Source organism: Diaphorina citri, unplaced genomic scaffold (assembly GCF_000475195.1).
Source record: "Diaphorina citri unplaced genomic scaffold, Diaci psyllid genome assembly version 1.1 scaffold209, whole genome shotgun sequence".
Taxonomy (NCBI): domain Eukaryota; kingdom Metazoa; phylum Arthropoda; class Insecta; order Hemiptera; family Psyllidae; genus Diaphorina; species Diaphorina citri.
In genome coordinates, this window is record NW_007377646.1 from 215,665 (window position 1) to 241,821 (window position 26,157).

The 26,157-nt window shown below is 37.7% G+C and overlaps 1 protein-coding gene across 1 annotated transcript; it reads right to left on the bottom strand.

The window, feature by feature from the left end:
* Positions 1–1,194: 1,194 nt before the first annotated feature.
* LOC103506027 (espin-like) lies at positions 1,195–26,157 on the bottom strand. Its single transcript, XM_026821190.1, has 7 exons — positions 26,141–26,157; positions 25,780–25,963; positions 16,299–16,481; positions 10,832–11,027; positions 4,298–4,618; positions 1,482–1,870; positions 1,195–1,446 (listed from the first exon to the last, which is right to left on the bottom strand). The coding sequence occupies exons 1-7, from the start codon at positions 26,155–26,157 to the stop codon at positions 1,195–1,197; spliced, it is 1,542 nt and encodes a 513-aa protein (XP_026676991.1).

Genomic DNA, 26,157 nt, shown 5'->3' on the forward strand with positions numbered 1-26,157 from the left:
TCTCTATGAAAGAGCAGATTACATGGTAAGGTCAATAACAAATTATAGATAACCTACACGTTAGTCCAAAGATTGGCTATTCATTCATAAATTGAATTGACATACGTCAACATAGAGATAGCACAGAATGAAATTCTATCTAGGTGTTATCGTTCTTCTCCTTAATTAAACCTAATCCGCCAGCATAGTTAGATTGGAGAGTAGCGCGTCTAGTTTGTAAGTGCTAGATTGCAAGTTCGATTTCCGCTCGGGTAAGATTTTGTCCTAAACAGATAAGGTTCGCTCTCGGAACCACTGGCCCGAAAGCGAAGAGAGAAGGAAGACGGGACAGGAGCCTGAAAACGATATAGGGACAATGTAGATAGGATCACCAACACACATATTTAATTTCAAAGATATATGTATGTACCTAGATATAGGATATATGGACAATTTAGAGACAATCACCTACACATCACATGTACGGGACAGGAGAAAGTCAGCCGTTCTTAGAACGAACCTTATGTGTTTAGGGTAGAATTCGAATTGGGTGTGATTTGAACCCGCCGTCTAGCGCTACCTCCAAAATGGACTTACAGGGAATCAGTTTTGCAGACGTTTGAGATTTTGTTAAACACAATATTCGACATTGTCATCGGTCCACTCCACCAAGCATTTTGTTTGGTGGAATGGACTCCTTTATGCCACCTCGTCTTTTTCATTGCATTTTAAACCATCTCAATTGTCAGATATAGGGACCATGTAGATAGGATCACCAACACACATATTTAATTTCAAAGATATATGGACAATGAGATATGAGAGAATGAGACAATGAGATATGTTTATGTACCTAGATATAGGATATATGGACAATTTAGAGACAATCACCTACACATCACATGTATTCAAAAGTATAGGTTGACAATTTGAAATGCTTTATTTACGTAGGTAAAAGAGACGAGAGTTACCTACCTAGGTAACGGTGACATCTCCACTAGAAATAGTGGAGATGTCATTTTCCCTTATTGCTTCTTTTACTTGTGAAATATGAGGTCAGTATTGTCACTAGAAACAGCCCACTGATTCAATTTCTTTCATCACAATGTTGGCATTACCAAGTTTAACCCCTGACAATTCCAGTATCTTAATAGTGGAGATGTCATTTTCCCTTATTGCTTCTTTTACTTGTGAAATATGAGGTCAGAATTGTCACTAGAAACAGCCCACTGATTCAATTTCTTTCATCACAATGTTGGCATTACCAAGTTTAACCCCTGACAATTCCAGTATCTTACCTGGCACATTGAGTGGTACAGACATGGTTTTGCCCGCCACAGTTCGTCTCAGTTGGACGCTATTCAAGTCTTGTATGCTTATGGTGGCCAGTGGTTGATGTGTTTGTCTCTCCTTAGCATTCTCCTCCGCCGGTTCCACCATATTTGGCGGCAAGGGGGGAGGCGGGGGGACGTCGCTCTTCTCACAGACATGGTTTTGCCCGCCACAGTTCGTCTCAGTTGGACGCTATTCAAGTCTTGTATGCTTATGGTGGCCAGTGGCTGATGTGTTTGTCTCTCCTTAGCATTCTCCTCCGCCGGTTCCACCATATTTGGCGGCAAGGGGGGAGGCGGGGGGACGTCGCTCTTCTGTTCCGCCTTGAGACATTCCGACGTCATGTTCATTTCCGACGTCGATCGACGTAGTGTCGATGTCTTGGTGCCGCAAATGGATTTGAGATATTCAGACGGTTTGATCAGTGCGTTAGAGTCATCACCGTTGTTGGGGAACTTGGGCGGAATGAATGGCAGAGCTTTCTGTTTGTTAATCAGTGCAGGACCGTGTTCTGAGTCGGGGTTGTTGTGATTCTGAGACACGGGAGTAGTGGCGGTAACTGTAGGGGGGGGGGAGAAGTAGATGTAAATTAAGTTATAGGAGTTTTCTGAGAGACAAGGATACGGAAATGTCGATTCTAATGGTTCACCGATTCACGTCCATGTTTTGGCCTATGACAGTGTCAGTTTAGCATTGAACGGTGTGTTTATCAAAATGAAGGCAAGTACTTCAATAACAAATAATTATATCTACTTAAATAAGTAGACTAATATTCGCAGAATTATGAGAATTGGGTACTAGAATTTACTCATCTTTTCAATTGGAACAAGGAAGTAAACTTCAAGTACCATCGATGTTCCTAATGCCATGTTCCTATAACATTTTATGAACACAGAATAATTCACGCATAGTAATATGTAAGATTCTCATATCGTGAAACGTACGTACATTAATCCCGTAAAGATAACACAAAGTACAATACCTGGATTACATTCCTAATATCTACTTAAATAAGTTGACTAATATTCGCAGAATTATGAGAATTAGGTACTAGAATTTACTCATCTTTTCAATTGGAACAAGGAAGTAAACTTTAAGTACCATCGATGTTCCTAATGCCATGTTCCTATAACATTTTATGAACACAGAATAATTCACGCATAGTGATATGTAAGATTCTCATATCGTGGAACGTACGTACCTACTTTAATCCCGTAAAGATAACACAAAGTACAATACCTGGATTACATTCCTATGCTTGCATGAATACCTGGCTTACATTCCTATGCTTACATGAATATTACTGAAGATGATCAGGGCAATTACGCTCTAATATCTCCAGTGCAATAACCATTAAATAAACTTCAAGATATACTATTAAATATTCAACTTTAAGATTTAAGTAGGTATTTAACTTGAGGAAAAAGTAACACTTGCAAACTATACGTGAAGCAAAATGTAATAGCTTTAATCCCAATCTATCCTCTTGTATTCCTGATTCCATTTCTTAACTATTGTCTTGTATTTCCTTTCCTTATGGTAAATTCTTTTCCCCATTTCCCAATCTGTCCTTCAACTTTAAGATTTAAGTAGGTATTTAACTTGAGCAAAAAGTAACACTTGCAAACTATACGTGAAGCAAAATGTAATACTTAGCTAGCTTTAATCCCAATCTATTCTCTTGTATTCCTGATTCCATTTCTTAACTATTCTCTTGTATTTCCTTTCCTAATAGTAAATTCTTTTCCCCATTTCTCAATCTGTCCTTTCTTGTTAGTTCACACATCCAGCGCAACATTCTCTACTCTGCAAACTTCTGGTTTTCTTTCTTCAGCTTTTGTATCTGCAATTTCTAGTTTTCTCTAATCAGCATTTATCCATGGAATTTTCAGTTTCCTCTTTTGAACCTTTGTTACAGCATACCTTCTCGTAAGAATAGTCCATCAATGAAGAAATGACTCTCTATATAAGAAGATTACTTAGGATAAGATGAGTTCAGAGATCTGTATATCTCTATATCGCACTAAAAAAATAAGGCTCTTGTGGGCCTCCAAAGGCCTAATGGACCCAAAAAATCAGCACACTAATTTATTTTATGTATTGTGTCAAATTTCATCAAAATTCAAGAGTTATTGGGGAACAAACAATCTGTGAATATATGTAGATATCTACATACCTACTCGTATTTGCAGATAAATGGTAAAGTCTAAATTCACCTCGGTGAAGTACACTTGACATCTCCACTAATTCCAGTAGTGGATGTTCCATATTTCCCTTATAAAACACTAAATCCCGATGCCTTTCAATCAATTTGAACATTTTGAAAGCAAGATCGATTGGTATTATTGATCGAGTTAAAAATAGCCCATGTGGAATTAAAACAGTAGTTGATTTTAGATACCTATGACTAGTATCTACGTATACCTAAGCATTGCTATCTATATAGCTATACCTAGGCAGAATCGACACGGGTTCGAATCCCTGAGAGACACTTTCTTTTGCTATTTTCCAGCCTCCCAATCGTCACTAGAGAGACGGGGTTGCATCACTGACTTGCGATATGCACAAATCTTTGTAACATAGGGTTGCCAAAGTTAAACGACGATAAATTCGTCCATGGATAGGAGAGAGGACAGTTGCCCCGTTTTGGGTTGATAGTTTCCGTTCAACCGTATTAACTTTGGCCACGGTACGTAGATTCTGAATTATGTGAGCTAATAACTACTTTGAAAGATAGTTAAATCTACTTACCTATGCATAGACAAACTACCCGGCTACTCAAATTGTTCTCACTCACCCAGCCTGAATCAGACTGGGCAAACCAGCACCACAAGGAAGATTTTTGGACGGTAACCCATTCAAATAACAACCACGCACAACGTTGCTTAGATTCGTAGTAGCCCATCCTTTAGGACTGTTTGCCCGTACACACTAAGCCGCAGGTGTGCTTATTGTGTATGGAGTTAAGCTAAACTTAAGTGCTTACCTTCAGATGTGTTCATCTCATCCCGCGTGTTTCCAAGTTTGCACAGAGTTGGTGAGCAGGGCTGGACTCCACCCGGTCCCCCTGTGGCCGTGATATGCACCACTACGTTACTATTGGTTGAACTCACACTCCCTGATCTGCTGTGACTACCAGAGTCTCGACTACGGGACCGTAGGGTCTTGCGACCAGGGCCGGTATCGGATGCTCCCAGACTGTAGATGTCCTCGTAGTCATGATCACCATTGCGAGAGCCACGCTCACTTAGGTCGGAAGACTCCTCGGAGCCCGCCCCTGAACTGCTGCTGTGCACCTCCACTTTGACTGAGGGGGAAAGGGGATAAGAAGATTACTTAGGATAAGATGAGTTCAGAGAACTGTATATCTCTATTTCGCACTAAAAAAATAAGGCTCTTATGGGCCTCCAAAGGCCTAATGGACCCAAAAAATCAGCACATTAATTTATTTTATGTATTGTGTCAAATTTCATCAAAATTCAAGAGTTATTGGGGAACAAACAATACCTATGTGAATATATGTAGGTATCTACATACCTACTCGTATTTGCAGATAAATGGTAAAGTCTAAATTCACCTCGGCAAGTACACTTGACATCTCCACTAACTCTAGTAGTGGATGTTCCCTATTTCCCTTATAAAATACTAATAAATTCTGATGCCTTTCAATCAATTTGAACATTTTGAAAACAAGATCGATAGGTATTATTGATCAAGTTCAAAATAGCCCATGTGGAATTCAAACAGTAGTTGATTTTAGATACCTATGACTAGTATCTACGTATACCTAAGCATTGCTATCTATAAATAGCCCATGTGGAATTCAAACAGTAGTTGATTTTAGATACCTATGACTAGTATCTACGTATACCTAAGCATTGCTATCTATACCCTTATAAAAGACTAAATCCTGATGCCTTTCAATCAATATGAACATTTTGAAAACAAGATCGATAGGTATTATTGATCGAGTTCAAAATAGCCCATGTGGAATTCAAACAGTAGTTGATCTTAGATACCTATGACTAGTATGTATCTACGTATGTATACCTAAGCATTGCTATCTATATAGCTATACCTAGGCAGAATCGAAACAGGTTCCAGAAGTCTCTGTAGGTCACAAACCGATATCACTATTATTTTCTAGTGCCATAGCTTCTTGCATATGTTTTTACTGCCAATATAAATAGACATGGCGTTTCTTTCTTGACTCGCGAGATAAATTTTTGATCTGTCTTTGATATTAACAGTGAAAGTAAATAGGAATAGACCTTGGTTCGAGCACTGGCGAAAAACTTCCTTGATCGGAAAAGGTGACTTGGATGGTTCGACCATAGGTTTTTCCAGTTTCAGCATACCAATACCCATTTCCCAAAAATATAAAACCTGATTTTACTGAGATATTTGCTGAATATTGGATCTTCTTTTGGGAATTCCGAATCCTAAAGTCCATGGTCGAACGGGGACGCAGAGAAAACAAATCAAGTAAAAAATAGTTGATTTAACAACGGCTTTTGCTGAATTCAGCAAGTGACATATTTTACACTATTTGACTATTTACTATCCATGTATTTAAAAAGTCGCTTTGTAAACTTGGTGGATTCTCACATCGTCAATCACTTCAGTTATTTCAGATGTCAGTGAGTAATGTCAATTAAATAAAATATTTGTAGCTCTTAGTACATTTTATAATTATTTCCTAAGATCAGGCAGTTAGCAGTAATATAGCATACCAATAACCATTTCCCAAAAATATAAAACCTGATTTTACTGAGATATTTGCTAAATATTGGATCTTCTTTTGGGAACTCGGAATCCTAAAGTCCATGGTCGAACGGGGACGCAGAGAAAACAAATCAAGTAAAAAATAGTTGATTAACCAACGGCTTTTGCTGAATTCAGCAAGTGACATATTTTACACTATTTACTATCCATGTAATTAAAAAGTCGCTTTGTAAGCTTGGTGTATTCTCACATCGTCAATCACTTCAGTTATTTCAGATTTCAGTGAGTAATGTCAATTAAATAAAATATTTGTAGCTCTTAGTACATTTTATAATTATTTCCTAAGATCAGGCAGTTAGCAGTAATAAGATCCGTCTGTAAACTATTACAGCACATGAGGAAGTACCTCACGCACAAACCAGATTCTACTTAACTGGAAGTTATTAGAGATACCTATCTATTTCCCAAGTTGGGAGACATGCTACAGCATTTATACGGCCCTACCGCATAGTAAAAAGTAGAAACATCTTACAATATGGATTAATTCTAGTCCTAGAACTCGTCTAGATATTTCCAACAACTTGATCTATTTATAGTTAACTTAAAAAACACTTGAATCAACTTCGTCCCCGTATTTTAATTAAAAGACAACTTTGGAGCAACAAATTCGAAAACTTTCAACTTCCAGGATTTGCTAAAAGACAGGACAACCAATTTGAAATATGCAACTTTACTATCAGAATGTCACACGAAGAAAGTTTTGCGTTTCTCAACTTGAGAAGTGATAAAGTAATTACCTCCCGAATGTACATAATTATAATTTCATGTTTGAATTTCAACTGCATATAAATGTGCAGTCTCTCTGCTGTATCCATTACTCCATAATCTCCATATTACCATATCTGAGTACATAATTATTCATGTATTGATATCCTGTTTAAAGTCGGATATAATGCTGATATTAATTAGTTGTTGAGTAGGATCCAGATCCAGAGTATACGCGTAGGTTGTATTTTTAATCTCACTTTCTTAAGTGATTTTTTCTCGAATACTAACGTGTCTCAGAGAGCTTTGAAATTGAACGACCATTATAATAGTGACGGTAAATATTTGCGAAATGCAAAGCGTGACGTGTGACAGATAACTTTAGTTCAACTCCATATTACTCCATATTACCATATCTAAGTACATACTTATTCATGTATTGATATCCCGTTTAAAGTCGGGTATAATGCTGATATTAATTAGTTGTTGAGTAGGATCCAGATCCAGAATATACGCGTAGGTTGTATTTTTAATCTCACTTTCTATAAGTGACTTTTTCTCAAATACTAACGTGTCACAGAGAGCTTTGAAATTGAACGACCATTATAATAGTGACGGTAAATATTTGCGAAATGCAAAGCGTGACGTGTGACAGATAACTTTAGCCTCCTTTTAAAACGTCATGTTATTGAATAATATTCTAATGTCAATTTGTTTGCTTCTTTTTCAGTCCAATTTTTTGAGGTCCTCTGTTGGTGACCTCCTTACATAATTATTTCAGTATTTACTCATTTATACATAATCAACGGATGTTATCCTCACTAGGTATATGTACATGTACGAGTAGCTTGAAAATTTACTTCGAGAGGTTCTCGCAACCGGAAATAAATAATCGATTGACATTTTGGTTTTATCTAAATTTGCACAAAAAAGTTCAAAGGTTCTTGATCATGATAACCTACAATACCTACCAATTTCTTTAAAAAGAGTCACATTACACATTAGTTAGGTACCAACTAAGCAACAGAAGTTCATGCTTCAGCTTGGATTGAACCAGGTTCAATACCTGTGCAAAACTATTTACCAGACGAGCGTCTTGACCACTACGCCACCGAGACAGGTACATACCCAAGAACACAATCTATGTATTTCCATAGAGATAATAACAAATAACCATCTTTATTGGACTAGCCATCTTTATTGGGCTACCGAGTTATTTTCTACTAAAACCAACATAGGGTTGCCAAAGTTAAACGACGATAAATTCGTCCATGGATAGGAGAGAGGACAGTTGCCCCGTTTTGGGTTGATAGTTTCCGACATTTTCCATAGGTAAATGGGTCACAAGATGGATTTCAAAAGATGGTCCAATTGTGATAATATAATGCAGAACATGGGAAAAGAGACCTGCATTAGTGGTATATTAAATAAATAGGTTGCAATAGTAAATACATACTGGACTCCGCACACAGGAATTTCGCTAGAAAAGTCCCCCATTTCAATGGAATGTAATACTAAAGAAACGTCTTTTGAAAAAGACTCAGTACCTTCTACCAAACATCGAGCCTGATTAGCACACTTCCCCGGCAGATTCCCTGACATAACAGAGGATTGAACCAGATCCTCACTAACACCTCTGTCATGCACTGACCACTTCATTTGTTTTGCATGTCATGATTGTCATGCAACATGTAAACTCGGACTGGACGGCAATCCACTACGTTTCTGTTGGACATCTAATAGACACCGTGCAATCCACTAGCCTCTGGATTTCTGTTTGTTGGACATCTTAATAGACATATACTAATTCAGATTCACCTACCTCTAGAATCTAGATTTCTTCTGTTTGTTGGACATCTTAATAGATATATACTAATTCAGATTCACCTACCTCTAGAATCTAGATTTCTGTTTGTTGGATATCTAGTAGACACATTAATTTACCTACCGCGCTAGTTGAATATTAATATAGGCACAAGAAGGTACCTATGTGTAGTAGAACTTCTGTAAGCAAGAACTGCGTAAAGACCGCTACATACACAAATGAGATGTCTCCCAACCTGGTCTTCCTACATGGTCTCTTGACGGATCGTGGACATCTAATAGACACCGTGCAATCCACTAGCCTCTGGATTTCTGTTTGTTGGACATCTTAATAGACATATACTAATTCAGATTCACCTACCTCTAGAATCTAGATTTCTGTTTGTTGGATATCTAGTAGACACACTAATTCACCTACCGCGTTAGTTGAATATTAATATCTTAGGCACAAGAAGGTACCTATGTGTAGTAGAACTTTTGTAAGCAAGAACTGCGTAAAGACCGCTACATACACAAATGAGATGTCTCCCAACCTGGTCTTCCTACATGGTCTCTTGACGGATCGTGAACTTCTGTAAGCAAGAACTGCGAAAACCGCTACATACACAAATGAGATGTCTCCCAACCTGGTCTTCCTACATGGTCTCTTGACGGATCGTTGCGTGTGTATCCGATATTTGCGAAATTTCAGGTCTAAACGAGTGAAATTTGCGCAAATATCCCATGCAACGATACGATCTGGCGAAAGACCAGCTTGGAATACCCTGTTAATAAGTTGGGAGACATGCTACAGCATCTATACGGCCCTACCGCATAGTAAAAAGTAGAAACATCTTACGATATGGATTAATTCTAGTCCTAGAACTCGTCTAGATATTTCCAACAACTTGATCTATTTATAGTTAACGTAAAAAACACTTGAATCAACTTCGTCCCCGTATTTTAATTAAAAGTCAACTTTGGAGTAACAAATTCGAAAACTTTCAACTTCCAGGATTTGCAGAAAGACAGGGCAACCAATTTGAAATGCAACTTTACTATCAGAATGTCACACGAAGAAAGTTTTGCGTTTCTCAACTTGAGAAGTGATAAAGTAATTACCTCCCGAATGTACAAGCACGGAAGAAACATCCGTCGTGTGTGCAGAAAAAAAGTCGGGATCCAAAAAACACAACCCCGACCCAAAATTTTGACTTTCCCCCCAAAGTGAATAGCTCATCATATGCATCCATTAAGGAAATGTGCTGATGCATAAAATGAACACATTGATAAATAGGTATGGAATATATTGATGGTAATATGGAAATGTGGAAAGCACGAGCTTTGCATATTTGGAGAGTATGGCGCAAGACCGAATGGAGACTGAGACCCAATATGCTGTTAGCAACCAATCGACAGTACCTAACAGACAGTAACCTAACAGCAAGACTTGTAAGAATCAGGTGTTAGCTGTTACCAATACGTTATGTTAATAGCGCCTTGGATGCATACACAATGGCGAACAGTTATTACATACATACAAAGCTAGAGGTATAGTGGGTACATGGACCATGCTAGTTAGGTCTTAGCTAAGTACATGATGTTACATACTAGTTAGAAAGAATACATGATATACAATGTTCATGTTACCTATGTGTGATGATACCATACATTGCATGTTACCTATGTATATGATACATACATTATGACCAGGCAATGACCTCGTCACCAAGTTGATTGAACCCAATCGTCCGGTGGAAAACCAATTTCCTTCTAATCAATTCTGCCTGCTCTCAATCGATTTTCAAAGGTCAGCAAAATGGTCTCGATAATCTCATTATTTTTGTTCAGTGCAGTTCGTGGTGATTTGATATTCACCATAACCATAAATAACACTATTGAAGTCATACACAATTATAAATACACATATTATTACATATTACAATCAGCTCGTACAACACAGTAAGTTTCATTTAGTAGCAATGAAACAACTGCTAATTTAGACTCTTGTAGTCCGTGTCGTAACATGCCCATCCCGTAGTTTGTTCCTCATCGGATGGGCAATAAGATACACATTACCCCCCATTTAGGTTCTGGGTAAGACGAGAACACCAGAAAGTAACCTGTTGAATTATTTGCAATCAAAAACGAGTGCAATTTTTTTTATCGACGGTGGGCTTCAAACCCGGGACCTTCTGAATGGTAAGCAATCTCCTTACCACTGGGCTAACCGTGCTTACCTCCATCTGTTGATTCTCTGCCGCATCATTGATCGGACTCTTGCCGAACTTATCCGGAACTAGTTTGCCGCCATACCGTAGTAGCCACCGCACACAATCCGCGTGTCCACGACTTGCGGCAAAATGCAGAGGTGTTGCTCCGTCGCCGTCTTTTAGATTTGGATCCACGCCCTGGTCTCGAACCTGCGGACAGGGGAAAGGTAGCAACTGTTAGTTACTTGAAAAGTAGTGGGTGAGAAAAGAAAATCTGGTGTTGATATCACACAGCTTCCTATTACATTATGGGACTAAAAGCGACGCAGGATATCTTCAAATGACAGTTCCACCAAGTTATGAAACAGTGAATTACATACGTCACCAATGAAGATTGATAGAAGATACAGCGAACCACATAACTGACCAATATGGAAACATTAAAAATGAGCATACATCACAAAACGAAGTAAACGGCGAAGAAAATATGATTGATGGACTCCGAAGACTGATTGATGCTATTGATCATGACGGTAATCAATCAAAACAATATGATGAAAGCAATCGGAAGCCTCATGCGAAGAGAACGTGCTAGGAATATTGATGATACATCACAAAACGAAGTAAACGGCGAAGAAAATATGATTGATGGACTCCGAAGACTGATTGATGGTATTGATCATGACGGTAATCAATCAAAACAATATGATGAAAGCAATCGGAAGCCTCATGCGAAGAGAACGTGCTAGGAATATTGATGAAGACGGGAACATCCTATGATAGGATCGTCAGATGAAGTCAAGATCAGAGATATCAAGCTTGATAACTGCCGACCACCTGAGGATACCATTTGTAGAAGACCCGCCAGAAGAGCGTTCAGTTTGCGGTCCTGTACTATGATTATAGTGAAATAAAATAGAATCAAGTCGCCTACTAAAAGAACGACTTCCCACATCTTACTTTAAGCACGTGGATTTCAAAAGATGGTCCAATTGTGATAATATAATGCAGAACATGGGAAAAGAGACCTGCATTAGTGGTATTAAATAAATAGGTTGCAATAGTAAATACATACCTACTGCACTCCGCACACAGGAATTTCGCTAGAAAAGTCCCCCATTTCAATGGAATGTAGGTATAATACTAAAGAAACGTCTTTTGAAAAAGACTCAGTACCTCCTACCAAACATCGAGCCTGATTAGCACACTTCCCCAGCAGATTCCCTGACATAACAGAGGATTGAACCAGATCCTCACTAACACCTCTGTCATGCACTGACCACTTCATTTGTTTTGCATGTCAAACATAATTGTAAAAACACATTGCAATATTACATACATGATTACATGGTAGGCATTTAAATTAAAAATGGATTCTACGTTGCTATAAGATTAAGGGAACAAATTTGCGAGCTATTATACAAGTATTCATGGAAAAAATCTGATTGAACACTCTCAATCCAGTTGAGTCCTTCTAATTTCCGATACGTTTCAGAAATACATTTTAAGTCCAGGTCGTGATCCAGAAGTATCTACTCGGACAGAACTGGATCATGGATCATTCACAGCCGAAAAAGGTGTCAAATACGAGAAAGGATGATGCTATAAAGTCGAAAGCTTTCTAAAACCTACTAACCAACAGCAGATGTTCTCTTACCCACATACATCAGTAATGAAGATACATACGTCTTAAAACGTCATGTTATTGAATAATATTCTAATGTCAATTTGTTTGCTTCTTTTTCAGTCCAATTTTTTGGGGTCCTCTGTTGGTGACTTCCTTACATAATTTTATTATTTCAGTATTTAATACTCATTTATATATAATCAACGGATGTTATCCTCACTAGGTATGTACATGCACGGGTAGCTTGAAAATTTACTTCGAGAGGTTCTCGCAACCGGAAATAATCGATTGACATTTTGGTTTTATCTAAATTTGCACAAAAAAGGTCAAAGGTTCTTGATCATGATAACCTATAATACCTACCAATTTCTTTAAAAAGAGTCACATTAGTTAGGTACCAAAGTACCAACTAAGCGACAGAAGTTCATGCTTCAGCTTGGATTGAACCAGGTTCAATACCTGTGCAAAACTATTTACCAGACGAGCGTCTTGACCACTACGCCACCGAGACAGGTACCTACATACCGAAGAACACACTCTAATATGTATTTCCATAGAGATAATAACAAATAACCATCTTTATTGGACTAGCCATCTTTATTGGGCTACCGAGTTATTTTCTACTAAAACAAAATATTGGAAAACATAGTCTCCCATAGTGGACATCTCTGGTGTGGTCTAGAGTAGATCATATTTTCAGCTCTATTAAGTAAGAATCATAGACTTCATAGTATGTATAGGTATAAGTATAATAATACCCGAGTTCCTCAGTGAATGGACAATAAAATTGAGCATGGAGGTATTTGAGAGCTATGCTAATGTTTTAGGTCACTTCACATGCATCTTGCATTGTATTGTGCTTGGTAATGCGAAAGTATCTTCGTACAGATATCGATAATAAGTATGTTTATAAAATTAAGGAGCGCGGTAGCGCTCCGCCCCGCCAAGTCAAGAAAGTTTGACCGCGCTACTAGAGATATTATACGCGACAGGGAAAGTAGCCGTTTTAATATCTAGTAGACACACTAATTTACCTACCGCGTTAGTTGAATATTAATATAGGCACAAGAAGGTACCTATGTGTAGTAGACAGGGTGTCTACCAAAATGGAAAAATAAAATTCCCTGACTTTTCCCGGTTTTCCAGTCCAATTTTTCAAAATTTCCAGTCTACTTTTCCAAGATTTTCCACCCTATTCCTACTGCGCCGCAGCCGATTTTTTTTCAAGCAATGTTCTCAAGCCTGTTAAAATTTTTCAATCTTTTTTCATCCGACTAGGGTAAGGTCTTGAGTCCTACATTTGCACCATGAAATAACTGCGCCGCAGGCCAAATTTTTTCAAGATAAATGACCTTTGACCAAGATAATGACCTCAAGACTACTACAACAGGGGAAAGATAGCAACTGTTAGTTACTTGAAAAGTATAGTGGGTGAGAAAAGAAAATCTGGTGTTGATATCACACAGCTTCCTATTACATCATGGGACTAAAAGCGACTCAGGATATCTTCAAATGACAGTTCCACCAAGTTATGAAACAGTGAATCAAACTAATTACATAATTTACCCCTTTTAAACTTTAAATTGTTGTTTTTTTTTTAATTTAAGCAAGGTTTTGTATTTTATAAAATGTTCACCTATTTTGTACCAAATACATAAAGGACGGGACTTTAAGGGAAAGGAACTTTTCAGTCTCATTCTGGCAGTAAAAACAGGGTACGTATATTCTTTTCTATTCTATTCTATTCTAAATTATTTTCCTAGCAACGAGCATTACTAGCAAGTCGAAACGTTAAAGCGCCTATGTAGGTAATTGGAAAAACTTGAAAGTTTACGTCTCGTTTTCATTCATTCTATGGATATATTCTATGCAGTTGTCAGTCGATAGTCAATTAGACAGATACCTGGATAATGGGAGCACTAATTCCACCCATTTATTAGCTTCCCATACTTGATATGTCAGTCAATTAGTCATTTCAGCATTGACGGAATGATGTCTTGCACGCGACAATGATATGTGTTGTAATTGCGAAGAATGTCGGAATGTAACTCATGATTTTGTTACTGTGAGGAAAATGGCAATTATGAAGTTGGACACACTCGTAGCAGTGATACAAAGAATTCTCAGTCTGTGGTACGTCAGTCCTCGAGCAGTAATACATCTGCAATAACTTTTAAGCGGTTTTAAGTAAACTGACGAAATTGAATTCTTCTGTAGGTACAGTGGTACACCCAACATAGTCCAACAAATTTAAGAAGTTTGACAAATTAACACCTCCATAAAATACCAAACTTGATATTTAACACACTCATGAGTGTTTAACATTTAAAACTCGTCTCCTTTTAGTATACCGACTAAACGGTTAGAGATATGGTAAAAAATAGGGTAAAATAATACTCAAATAAGCATCATTAAATAGGATAAGGAAAGTTGTGTGATGTTCACACCAGATTTTTTAAATAAAGCTAAATCAAAATTTTGAAGGTGTACCTTCAAAATCAAGCCCCCCCAAAAATTTAGGCAAGAACCGCCTATGAGTGGTCACTGCGCTCGCCTTGCACGCGGGAGATCCGGGTTCGATTCCCGGCGGGGTCAAGAAATTTGTATCATGCAAATGATTGATTATACATCTGCAAAAACTTTTAAGCGGTTTTAAGTAATCTGACGAAATTGAATTCTTCTGTAGGTACAGTGGTACATCCAACATATTCCAACAAATTTAAGAAGTTTGAAAAATTAACACCTCCATAAAATACCAAACTTGATATTTAACACACTCATGAGTGTTTAACATTTAAAACTCGTCTCCTTTTAAAACGTCTTACATTTACAATAATAAAACCTATTGTTATCATGACTTGGAATCCGAAACTCCTGCATGCTAATCTAAACCACTTGATTACCAGAGGCTGTCACAATTTTATATTCAACACAAAAGTTTCTACGAGTATGTTTGTCTTTGAAGAGATCTACAAGCAAACCAAACTGCCTCAAACCTGTGCTATGCCTGTTATTTACCAAACAATCAAACACTGCCTCTATCTCTGCAAAGTTATTTACCAAACAATCTCAACAAATAGTTCCGCAGTGATTTGATATTCACCATAACCATAAATAACACTATTGAAGTCATACACAATTATAAATACACATATTATTACATATTACAATCAGCTCGTACAACACAGTAAGTTTCATTTAGTAGCAATGAAACAACTGCTAATTTAGACTCTTGTAGTCCGTGTCGTAACATGCCCATCCCGTAGTTTGTTCCTCATCGGATGGGCAATAAGATACACATTACCCCCCATTTAGGTTCTGGGTAAGACGAGAACACCAGAAAGTAACCTGTTGAATTATTTGCAATCAAAAACGAGTGCAATTTTTTTATGATTTGATATTCACCATAACCATAAATAACACTATTGAAGTCATACACAATTACAAATACACATATTATTACACATTACAATCAGCTCGTACAACACAGTAAGTTTTATTTAGTAGCAATGAAACAACTGCTAATTTAGACTCTTGTAGTCCGTGTCGTAACATGCCCATCCCGTAGTTTCTTCCTCATCGGATGGGCGATAAGACATAAGATACACAATACCCCCATTTAGGTTCTGGGTAAGACGAGAACACCAGAAAGTAACCTGTTGAATTATTTGCAATCAAAAACGAGTGCAATTTTTTTATCGACGGTGGGCTTCAAACCCGGGACCTTCTGAATGGTAAGCAATCTCCTTACCACTGGGCTAACCGTGCTTACCTCCATTATCGACGGTGGGCTTCAAACCCGGGACCTTCTGAATGGTAAGCAATCTCCTTACCACTGGGCTAACCGTGCTTACCTCCATCTGTTGATTCTCTGCCGCATCATTGATCGGACTCTTGCCGAACTTATCCGGAACTAGTTTGCCGCCATACCGTAGTAGCCACCGCACACAATCCGCGTGTCCACGACTTGCGGCAAAATGCAGAGGTGTTGCTCCGTCGCCGTCTTTTAGATTTGGATCCACGCCCTGGTCTCGAACCTGCGGACAGGGGAAAGGTAGCAACTGTTAGTTACTTGAAAAGTAGTGGGTGAGAAAAGAAAATCTGGTGTTGATATCACACAGCTTCCTATTACATTATGGGACTAAAAGCGACGCAGGATATCTTCAAATGACAGTTCCACCAAGTTATGAAACAGTGAATCAAACTAATTACTTAAATTACCCGTTTTAAACTTTAAATTTTCCTAGCAACGAGCATTACAAGCAAGTCGAAACGTTAAAGCGCCTATGTAGGTGATTGGAAAAACTTGCAAGTTTACGTCTCGTTTTCATTCATTCTATGGATGTATTCTATGCAGTTGTCAGTCGATAGTCAATTAGAATTAGACAGATACCTGGATAATGGGTGCACTAATTCCACCCATTTATTAGCTTCCCATACAAGATGTGTCAGTCAATTAGTCATTTCAGCATTGACGGAATGATGTCTTGCACGCGACAATGATATGTGTTGTAATTTGCGAAGAATGTCGGAATGTAACTCATGATTTTGTTAATGTGAGGAAAATGGCAATTATGATGTTGGACATACTCGTAACAGTGATACAAGGAATTCTCAGTCTGTGGTACGTCAGTCTTCGAGCAGTAATACATCTGCAATAACTTTTAAGTTTTAAGTAAACTGACGAAATTGAATTCTTCTGTAGGTACAGTGGTACACCCAACATAGTCCAACAAATTTAAGAAGTTTGACAAATATGTCGAAATAAAAATCATCTGCATGTTATACCGTGCATTTCGACAAAACAATTTATTCTATCAATGTGACAAATTCGTTTTTGGGTCATCAATTTCATTTTGCAGTCAAATTACGGATTTTGTGAATAGTTGTGGTCTTTTAACTCAAAAGTATTTAGTCAATTTGGCAGAATTTCAATTCAAGGGGTTAGGGTTCATCTTCTTCAACTCTACAGGTACCTAGGTACTTTGTATTTGTTGAAAAAGTGCAGTCGGTATCACTATTTTGTAGTGGATGTGCCATTTTCTCCTTTATAATAAGATGTGCAGTAAATACATAAATAGAATTCCTATTGGGACTAAAATGTATTTAGTCAATTTGGCAGAATTTCAATTCAAGGGGTTAGGGTTCATCTTCTTCAACTCTACAGATACCTAGGTATTTTGTATTTGTTGAAAAAGTGCAGTCGGCATCACTATTTTGTAGTGGATGTGCCATTTTCTCCTTTATAATAAGATGTGCAGTAAATACATAAATAGAATTCCTATTGGGACTAAAATTTGAGAAGACCAACTTGTAATTCAGTAAATATTCCACTGACACCGATTTTATTACCCATAAGGCACTAAAGTTAAGCAACATCGATTGTGGAAAATATCTAAACAGTTGTTATTCCAGCAGATGATTGAAAAAAAAGAATCGAACCCAGTCACTGAAAGACCGGTGGTCTTAAGTTAGATCTGACGTCTGGATCAACAGTTTTCAAAGTTCTACTGATCTAGAATATTCCTGACAATCCTCACATAACTACTCGTAATCGGAATCGAACCCAGTCACTGAAAGACCGGTGGTCTTGAGTTAGATCTGACGTCTGGATCAACAGTTTTCAAAGTTCTACTGATCTAGAATATTCCTGACAATCCTCACATAACTACTCGTAATCAGACAACAGTATAGAAGAGACAAAATACCTATAACCATAAGATGAAATACCTACTACCTAACTAATTAACTTTTTTCTACCTTAAATGTTTGGATCTAGATATTGATTGCAAGGAGGTCATTTTCATGTCACTCATTTTCTGTAGCAGAAACTTTCTTTCGAATTCTTTCGAGGAGGAGATAAGAAGGAATGTAGCTTTAATACACAGGTAACAGGTGGTAATAATAGGTACAAGGACTTTACATTTGGATTTGGAATGAGCAAATTAGTTCATATATGAGGTCTGTTTTTCATTCCGACGTGGGTGCGATGCGAACCCGACGCGTGTTTTTCATTCCACTTCCCCTACTTTAGCGTCAACGCTTGAGCATGGAGGTATTTGAGAGCTATGCTAATGTTTTAGGTCACTTCACATGCATCTTGCATTGTATTGTGCTTGGTAATGCGAAAGTATCTTCGTACAGATGTCGATAATAAGTATGTTTATGAAATTGTAGATGTCAGTACCTACATAGAAATATATAGGTAATAAAATACATAATAAGTAGGCATGGTATCTTTTTTGGCGGTTTTGAGCTCTAGTGACTAAACGGTTAGAGATATCGAAAAATCAAGGACTTTACATTTGGAATGACGAATGAGCAAATTAGTTCATACTAGATAACAATACGATTAATAGTCCAACACTCAAGTCAGTATATCACAGACGAATGTCAGAGAAAAATGACATGTCTGACATCACACATGCGAGGAAAAAGTGTCATTTCTGACATCACATCACAAATTCTCAAAATTCGGTATTTTGCTCCTCATAACTTCAAGCTCATTGACACCATCCGGTATTCTCATCGCACTCTACATTGCAATGATACACAATGGACTAATTAAAGCATGATTCCACTCTGTAGATTTCAGCAATCTCCGCTGTAGTTCTTAATACTTTAGTTTTGCTATAGCTACATCAACTACACAGCTACAGTGAGATCTTGTGAAATTGAAATTCTCAACGCCACAATAACCAACAAGTTGCTCTTCTACACGATTGGAGCAGACTTTTACTTTTTGTAGATGTCAGTACCTACATAGAAATATAGGTAGGTAATAAAATACATAATAAGTAGGCATGGTATCTTTTTTGGCGGTTTTGAGCTCTAGTGACTAAACGGTTAGAGATATCGAAAAAGTTGTGAGAGAAGACCCCCAAAATCATGCCTAAGAAACCCAGCGAAGCTTAATTTCATAGGATAAGTAAAGTCGTGTGATGTTTATACCAGTTTTTTTTTTTACATTTTACGAATTCTGACAGCAATAATTAAACAATTACTGGAATTTTTGCAGTTTATCTGGAAATAAATGCCCTTGCCCAAGTTGAGTGAACATGGAGCCTATATGAGAGAAGAACCCCCAAATCATACCTAAGAAACCCAGCGAAGCATAATTTAATTTGATAAGTAAAGTCGTATGATGTTCACACCAGTTTTTTTTTTACATTTTACGAATTCCGACAGCAATAATTAAACAATTACTGGAATTTTTGCAGTTTATCTGGAAATAAATGCCCTTGCCCAAGTTGAGTGAACATGGAGCCTATTCTTATGAATTAAAAAGTTACCGTTTTTGAAAGAGCCACAACCTTTCCCTAAATCCACTTGTGGAAATATTCGACCGTCAAATGCCAATTTTCATCCTGTTCTGCAGTTTGCATCACTTTTTCGCCTTGTAGATTGTTGAATAATAAAACCTATTGTTATCATGACTTGACTTGGAATCCGAAACTCCTGCATGCTAATCTAAACCACTTGATTAGCGGCTGTCACAAATTTATATTCAACACAGTATGTTTATCAGTTTCTACGAGTATGTTTGTCTTTGAAGAGATCTACAACCAAACCAAACTGCCTCAAACCTATGCTATGCCTGTTATTTACCAAACAATCAAACACTGCCTCTATCTCTGCAAAGTTATTTACCAAACAATCTCAACAAATAGTTCCGCAGAAACCCAAGTATCTAGGTATACCTGTATAATACAAATAATATATCGCTTTTTTTATAACTTTAAAGTCAATTCGATGATATTTGTAGGCAAGAACTTTCTCTCTAGAATGTTCAAGTAAAAGTTTTGTTATACGTAGGTATACAAGAAGTAGTTAGACGTATTTTATCTCGAAGACAGTGCTATTATACCGACTAGTCTTGTGGTATATGAACAACAGGGGCGGCAATGCGGCATTATGGGGGGGGGGGGGAATACTCATTTATAAGACAGGTACCTACATACCGAAGAACACACTCTAATATGTATTTCCATAGAGATAATAACAAATAACCATCTTTATTGGACTAGCCATCTTTATTGGGCTACCGAGTTATTTTCTACTAAAACAAAATATTGGAAAACATAGTCTCCCATAGTGGACATCTCTGGTGTGGTCTAGAGTAGATCATATTTTCAGCTCTATTAAGTAAGAATCATAGACTTCATAGTATGTATAGGTATAAGTATAATAATACCCGAGTTCCTCAGTGAATGGACAATAAAATTGAGCAACAAAAATTACAGAGTAGATAAAATTAATAAGAATGATAAAAAAAAATCATGATTTCAATTTTATGTTATTTTTTATAATTGAATTAATTTTGTCACCAACCAAATAGAAATAATTCCGATCTATCGATCCATCAGTTATTAAAGAAGTACCTATGTACATTAGAAAGCATAAGTCGATCTCTTATGCTCCCAGCTTGAGAGGAGCACTTGACATCTCCACTAACCGCTCGTATGAATAGTGGATGTGCCATTTTCCCTTTTGTAATAAATGAGGAGGCAATTCGTTGGATTCTTGATTCATTGGAAGGTCTTTCACCTATGGGACGAGAAGAAAAGTGTCTGAGACACACACGAGTATTGTTGCAATGTGTGTCAAGCAACATGATAGATGACTCTGTGGTAAGTACAGGTGAACCTGGATGATTGAGCACACGAGCTGAAAAAATGTTTGAGTTCCCTCCATTTTTTTACCAAAAACCTTCTTAATCGAGAATAAAATCATCTCTGGAATTGCGATTTTCTGTATCTCTGGAAGTGAGAAAGCGCAACGAATCCTCTCTGATTGAGGAGGAGGAAAAAACCCTCTATCTAAATATATCTTACCTTGGTGGACTCCCCCTTCCTGCAGGTACAGCCATGAAGTTTTCCATGCAGCTTGGCTTCTTCATGATAATCTGGTAACGTGCCATGCTGCACCAGGAGACTTAGACACTGAAAACAGAACATGATATAACATGAAGATACAAACATACATAATTGTGAAAACATATTGCAATATTACATACATGATTACATGGTAGGTATTTAAATTGGGGCATGGTAGGCAGGGAAACAAATTTGCGAGCTACAAGTATTCATGGAAAAAATCTGATTGAACACTCTCAATCCAGTTGAGTCCTTCTAATTTCCGATACGTTTCAGAAATACATTTTAAATTAATAATAATAGAAAAATCATGATTTCAATTTTATGTTATTTTTTAAAATTGAATAAATTTTAAATAAATTAAATTGGAATTTAATTTTGTCACCAACCAAATAGAAATAATTCCGATCTATCGATCCATCAGTTATTGAAGAAGTACCTACATTAGAAAGCATAAGTCGATCTCCCATGCTCCCAGCTTGAGAGGAGCACTTGACATCTCCACTAACCGCTCGTATGAATAGTGGATGTGCCATTTTCCCTTTTGTATTAAATGTAAAAGAAAAGATTCAATGACAAGGCAACAACAGCAATGTTAGACTCGTTGTGTGCGTCTTAAGACCAGCCACTCAATCTCAGACTGTCCGAGAGACCTAGGTCTCGAGATTTTTCCGTCATTCAATCTGAGATCGTCTGATGGACTTGGGTCTGTTAGACCTGATGGTCTTCAGACATTAAAGGGGCGAGAATATGAATTACCATTATTTCCAACATTTTCAAATTAACAATATCTACTACACATTCCTAGTATTCCTACATATTTCTTCATCGACTATATATACATACTCAACACTCTTTTGCTTAATTCAAATAATATTACAGGTAATTCCGTCGCAAAATCTCTCTCATCTTCAAATCAACACTAAACTTTCTCAAAGATCCTGACCCTGGTTGTGAATCTTACCATCACTATTATGCAGATGGGCTTCATATTACATACCTAGTACCTATAAGGAGGTATTTAATACACAGCAGGTAGGGACATTGATACCAACACCATTATGGACATAATAGTATACAACATATTACATCTATGGGTATGTTTAAGCAAACTCTAGACTTACATGTGTAGGTATGTTTAGACAGACTTCAGACAGTCTGACCACTGTCTTCATAATACCCATTAGGTATTTAGGTAGATATGGGCGTATGGGTAGATAATATACATTAATTTCTACCGCAGGTCGCAGGTAGATGTCCAATATGTCCATATAAGTTATGATGTAAAATGTAAAGTTAACTGTGTTAAATCTGCGTAAAGTTTACTTTGCTTGCATAAAAAAGCGAAGACTTCTATTTGCTTTTAAAGAACTTTGTTTGCTTTGATAACAACTTTGTAATTATTTAGAGATGTCCTCAGATTTTTTTTTTGTCCACATTAGAATTTTATATTTTTTACAAGTTCTTTTTTTTTTGCCTTTTTTATGACCAAAACCAGTGTTCCGTGATAAATTGGAATTTATTCTAAGTAGTCTTTTCACTTGTCGCTCTGTTCGTATCTTCATGATCTGATTTTTTCCCCAGTTTTTGTTACTGTCTCAGACTGCAGCGAGTGATTACCACTTTCCGTTTTGCCTTGAAGTTCAAGAAGAACTGATAGAAGATGAATCGAAAAAGCATATAAGAATGACTAGTTTTGGAAGGGGTTTTACTTCAGAAACCCCATCGTCAAAAAGTTAGGGTAGTTCTTTGGAATTAAAATGTTAGTGCTTCCAATTCCAACGGCATCTATTTTATTTCCAACGGCATTGTCTTAACAGATTTCTCATGTATGCCAAATCTTCTCTTCCTTGTACAGGTCTATAAGCAAGGTGATGCCAAATCTTCTCTTCATTGTACAGATCTCTAAGCTACTATAAGCAAGGTGTTAGAGTGTCAAGATTCCATTGGGTCCTAGAGTGTTTACTTCTCAATAATGAATGAGGTGTAAGTAGATCAACCCAGATTTAGATCAAGTTAGTAGTACCAGCCAAAGTAGTACCTATCAGCCTAAGTATGTATGCTTTGGTGATGAGGCTTGGAATCATCTCTGGTTTTTTGTTCCGATGAGTCTGGGGCGCCTGATAACCGAGCCATTAGCTATTCTTATTCACCGATATTACGTCAGTTTGACTGCTGGTCTGTGTTCCTGAAAATTTGTATGATTTACACATTTCGGAAAATGTTAACGTCATAGAAAAATGTTTTTAAAGGTAATGTTGTAATGTTTTTAAGGGTTTCTCCTCTGTAATAAGACGTCACAGCTTCTGCCAAGTGCGAAATTCAAAGTGTGATTGTGGGAAGTGTTTTATGGAACGAGAAACTCAGTTGTATTTTCCTTTCGAAAACGGAAACGATTCTGATGCTGCGCCAACTTGGATTTCCTATGGTTTAATAGAGACGCTACCACACAAAAAGAGGGGAAACAAAAGCTTCAGAAGAGGAAAAATCCCGAAAACGACTTTGCCTTATTTTGACCCTCTGGGCGGTAACGGCAGTGCAGCTGTGATTATCTAAATTTCACTTCATGATGCTAAGGTTTTAAAATTTAAATGACGATGAAATGACGGGGGTTTTACCCTCCTTTCGACAACAAGCTAGCCACGTTCTTATATTAACTTCATCCAGTTTGAGTGAGGCAAGGGAAGAGCCAGCAACGCGCATTACGTTCTTACATTAACTTCATCCAGTCTGAGTGAGGCAAGGGAAGAGCCAGCAATAAATGTAGAAGAAAAGATTCAATGACAAGGCAACAACAGCAATGTTAGACTCGTTGCATACGTCTTAGACCAGCCACTCAATCTGAGACTGTCCGAGAGACCTAGGTCTCGAGATTTTTCCGTCATTCAATCTGAGATCGTCTGATGGACCTGGGTCTGTTAGACCTGATGGTCTTCAGGCATTAAAGGGGCGAGAATAACAAGGACTTTACATTTGGAATGAGCAAATTAGTTCATATCTAGATAACAATACGATTAATAGACCAACACTCAAGTCAGTATATCACAGACGAATGTCAGAGAAAAATGACATGGCTGACGTCACACATGCGAGACATTCAGGAAAAAGTGTCATTTCTGACATAACATCACAAATTCTCAAAATTCGGTATTTTGCTCCTCATAACTTCAAGCACAATGAATTACCTACTCATTGACACCATCCGGTATTCTCATCGCACTCTACATTGCAATGATACACAATGGACTAATTAAAGCATGATTCCACTCTGTAGATGATCCATGGGGAACTGGTGCATTCAACGCTGGTCTATACAAGTAGGTATAGGTATAATCCATGTAGCTATGGTTATGGTTATGATATCACTTGTAATACCTGTTGTAATACCAGATAGTCAGATACGCAGACAACATGGAGCACATTACCATACGAGTAACATTAGCATAAAGTCTATAAACTTGCTCCGAATCATTCATTCTGATCTGTTAGGTCCCGCTGTTTAACACTTTGGTTTTGCTACAGCTACATCAACTACAGTAAGATATACACAACTACAGTAAGATATATACAACTAGAGTGAGATCTTGTGAAATTGAAATCCTCAACGCCACAATAACCAACAAGTTGCTCTTCTACACGATTGGAGCAGACTTTTACTTTTATCTACGAAACTAGCGGGTGATGATTGAGATCACAACACTTTTGATCCCATGCCGGTGTTCGCTTGATCCTGTTTTGTTTACTGGTCAATAAATTGTTTATTTAACCAAAGACTTGGGCTGGGTCTACCATCTCATGTTGCACGATGCTGAGGTTTAAAAATTTAAATGACGATGAAATGACGGGGGTTTTACCCTCCCTTCAACAACAAGCTAGCCACGTTCTTACATTAACGTCATTCAGTCTGAGTGAGGCAAGGGAAGAGCCAGCAACGCGCATTACGTTCTTACATTAACTTCATCCAGTCTGAGTGAGGCAAGGGAAGAGCCAGCAACGCGCATTACGTTCTTATATTAACTTCATCCAGTCTGAGTGAGGCAAGGGAAGAGCCAGCAACGCGCATTACGTTCTTACATTAACTTCATCCAGTCTGAGTGAGGCAAGGGAAGAGCCAGCAACGCGCATTACGTTCTTACATTAACTTCATCCAGTCTGAGGGAGGCAAGGGAAGAGCCAGCAACACGCATTGTCCAGATGGACTGGATGGTCACTCATCCCGATACCAACAACGTTCCTTAACTTCAGTAGTACATTCAACATGCTATCGTTGCTGGCTCACGTTGTTCGATCAATTTTTCAACTTATTGTTTAATTACAATTTTTTATCAGTAAATGGTTTCTTCGAGTTAAATTGATCCCAATGGCAAGGAAAACCTAAACCCTTGACAAATAGTGTGCCTGAAGGCATGCGATGTGTTCCAATCAACTCGACCCCAATTATAAGACTAATATGACTTACCATCCATTTCAGACAGGACAGGCATCCCATTTGGGCGGCTGCATGGATGGGTGCCATCCCATCCTTGGCCCTCACATACAACGAGCCTCCCGCCTCCAAGACTAGGAACTTGAGCACCTCCAGATGACCTTCCTGAGCCGCCAAATATACAGGAGTGACGTCATTGTCCATCTGAGAATTGGCACTGCAACAGAAGAATGAAACAGGAGGAATTAGAAATAGAAGAGAGAAACATAGAGGGGTAGGGCATTAGAAAGAGAGAGTTGAAACACAGGGGAGGGATTGAAATTAGCCACAATAAATGAAAGAAAATACGAGTGTTGTGGAATGCTTTCACCACCTCTTTTCCTCATTCATTTACCTCATTTCATAGGTCAT

Excerpts from the sequence above, each read along its gene's own strand:
- LOC103506027 (XM_026821190.1), bottom strand. Across the intron at positions 11,028-16,298 it reads CAGAGAATCAACAGATGGAG|GTTCGAGACCAGGGCGTGGA; the intron begins GTAAGCACGGTT and ends CCCTGTCCGCAG. Across the intron at positions 4,619-10,831 it reads GATGGAGGTAAGCACGGTTA|TCAAAGTGGAGGTGCACAGC; the intron begins GCCCAGTGGTAA and ends TTTCCCCCTCAG.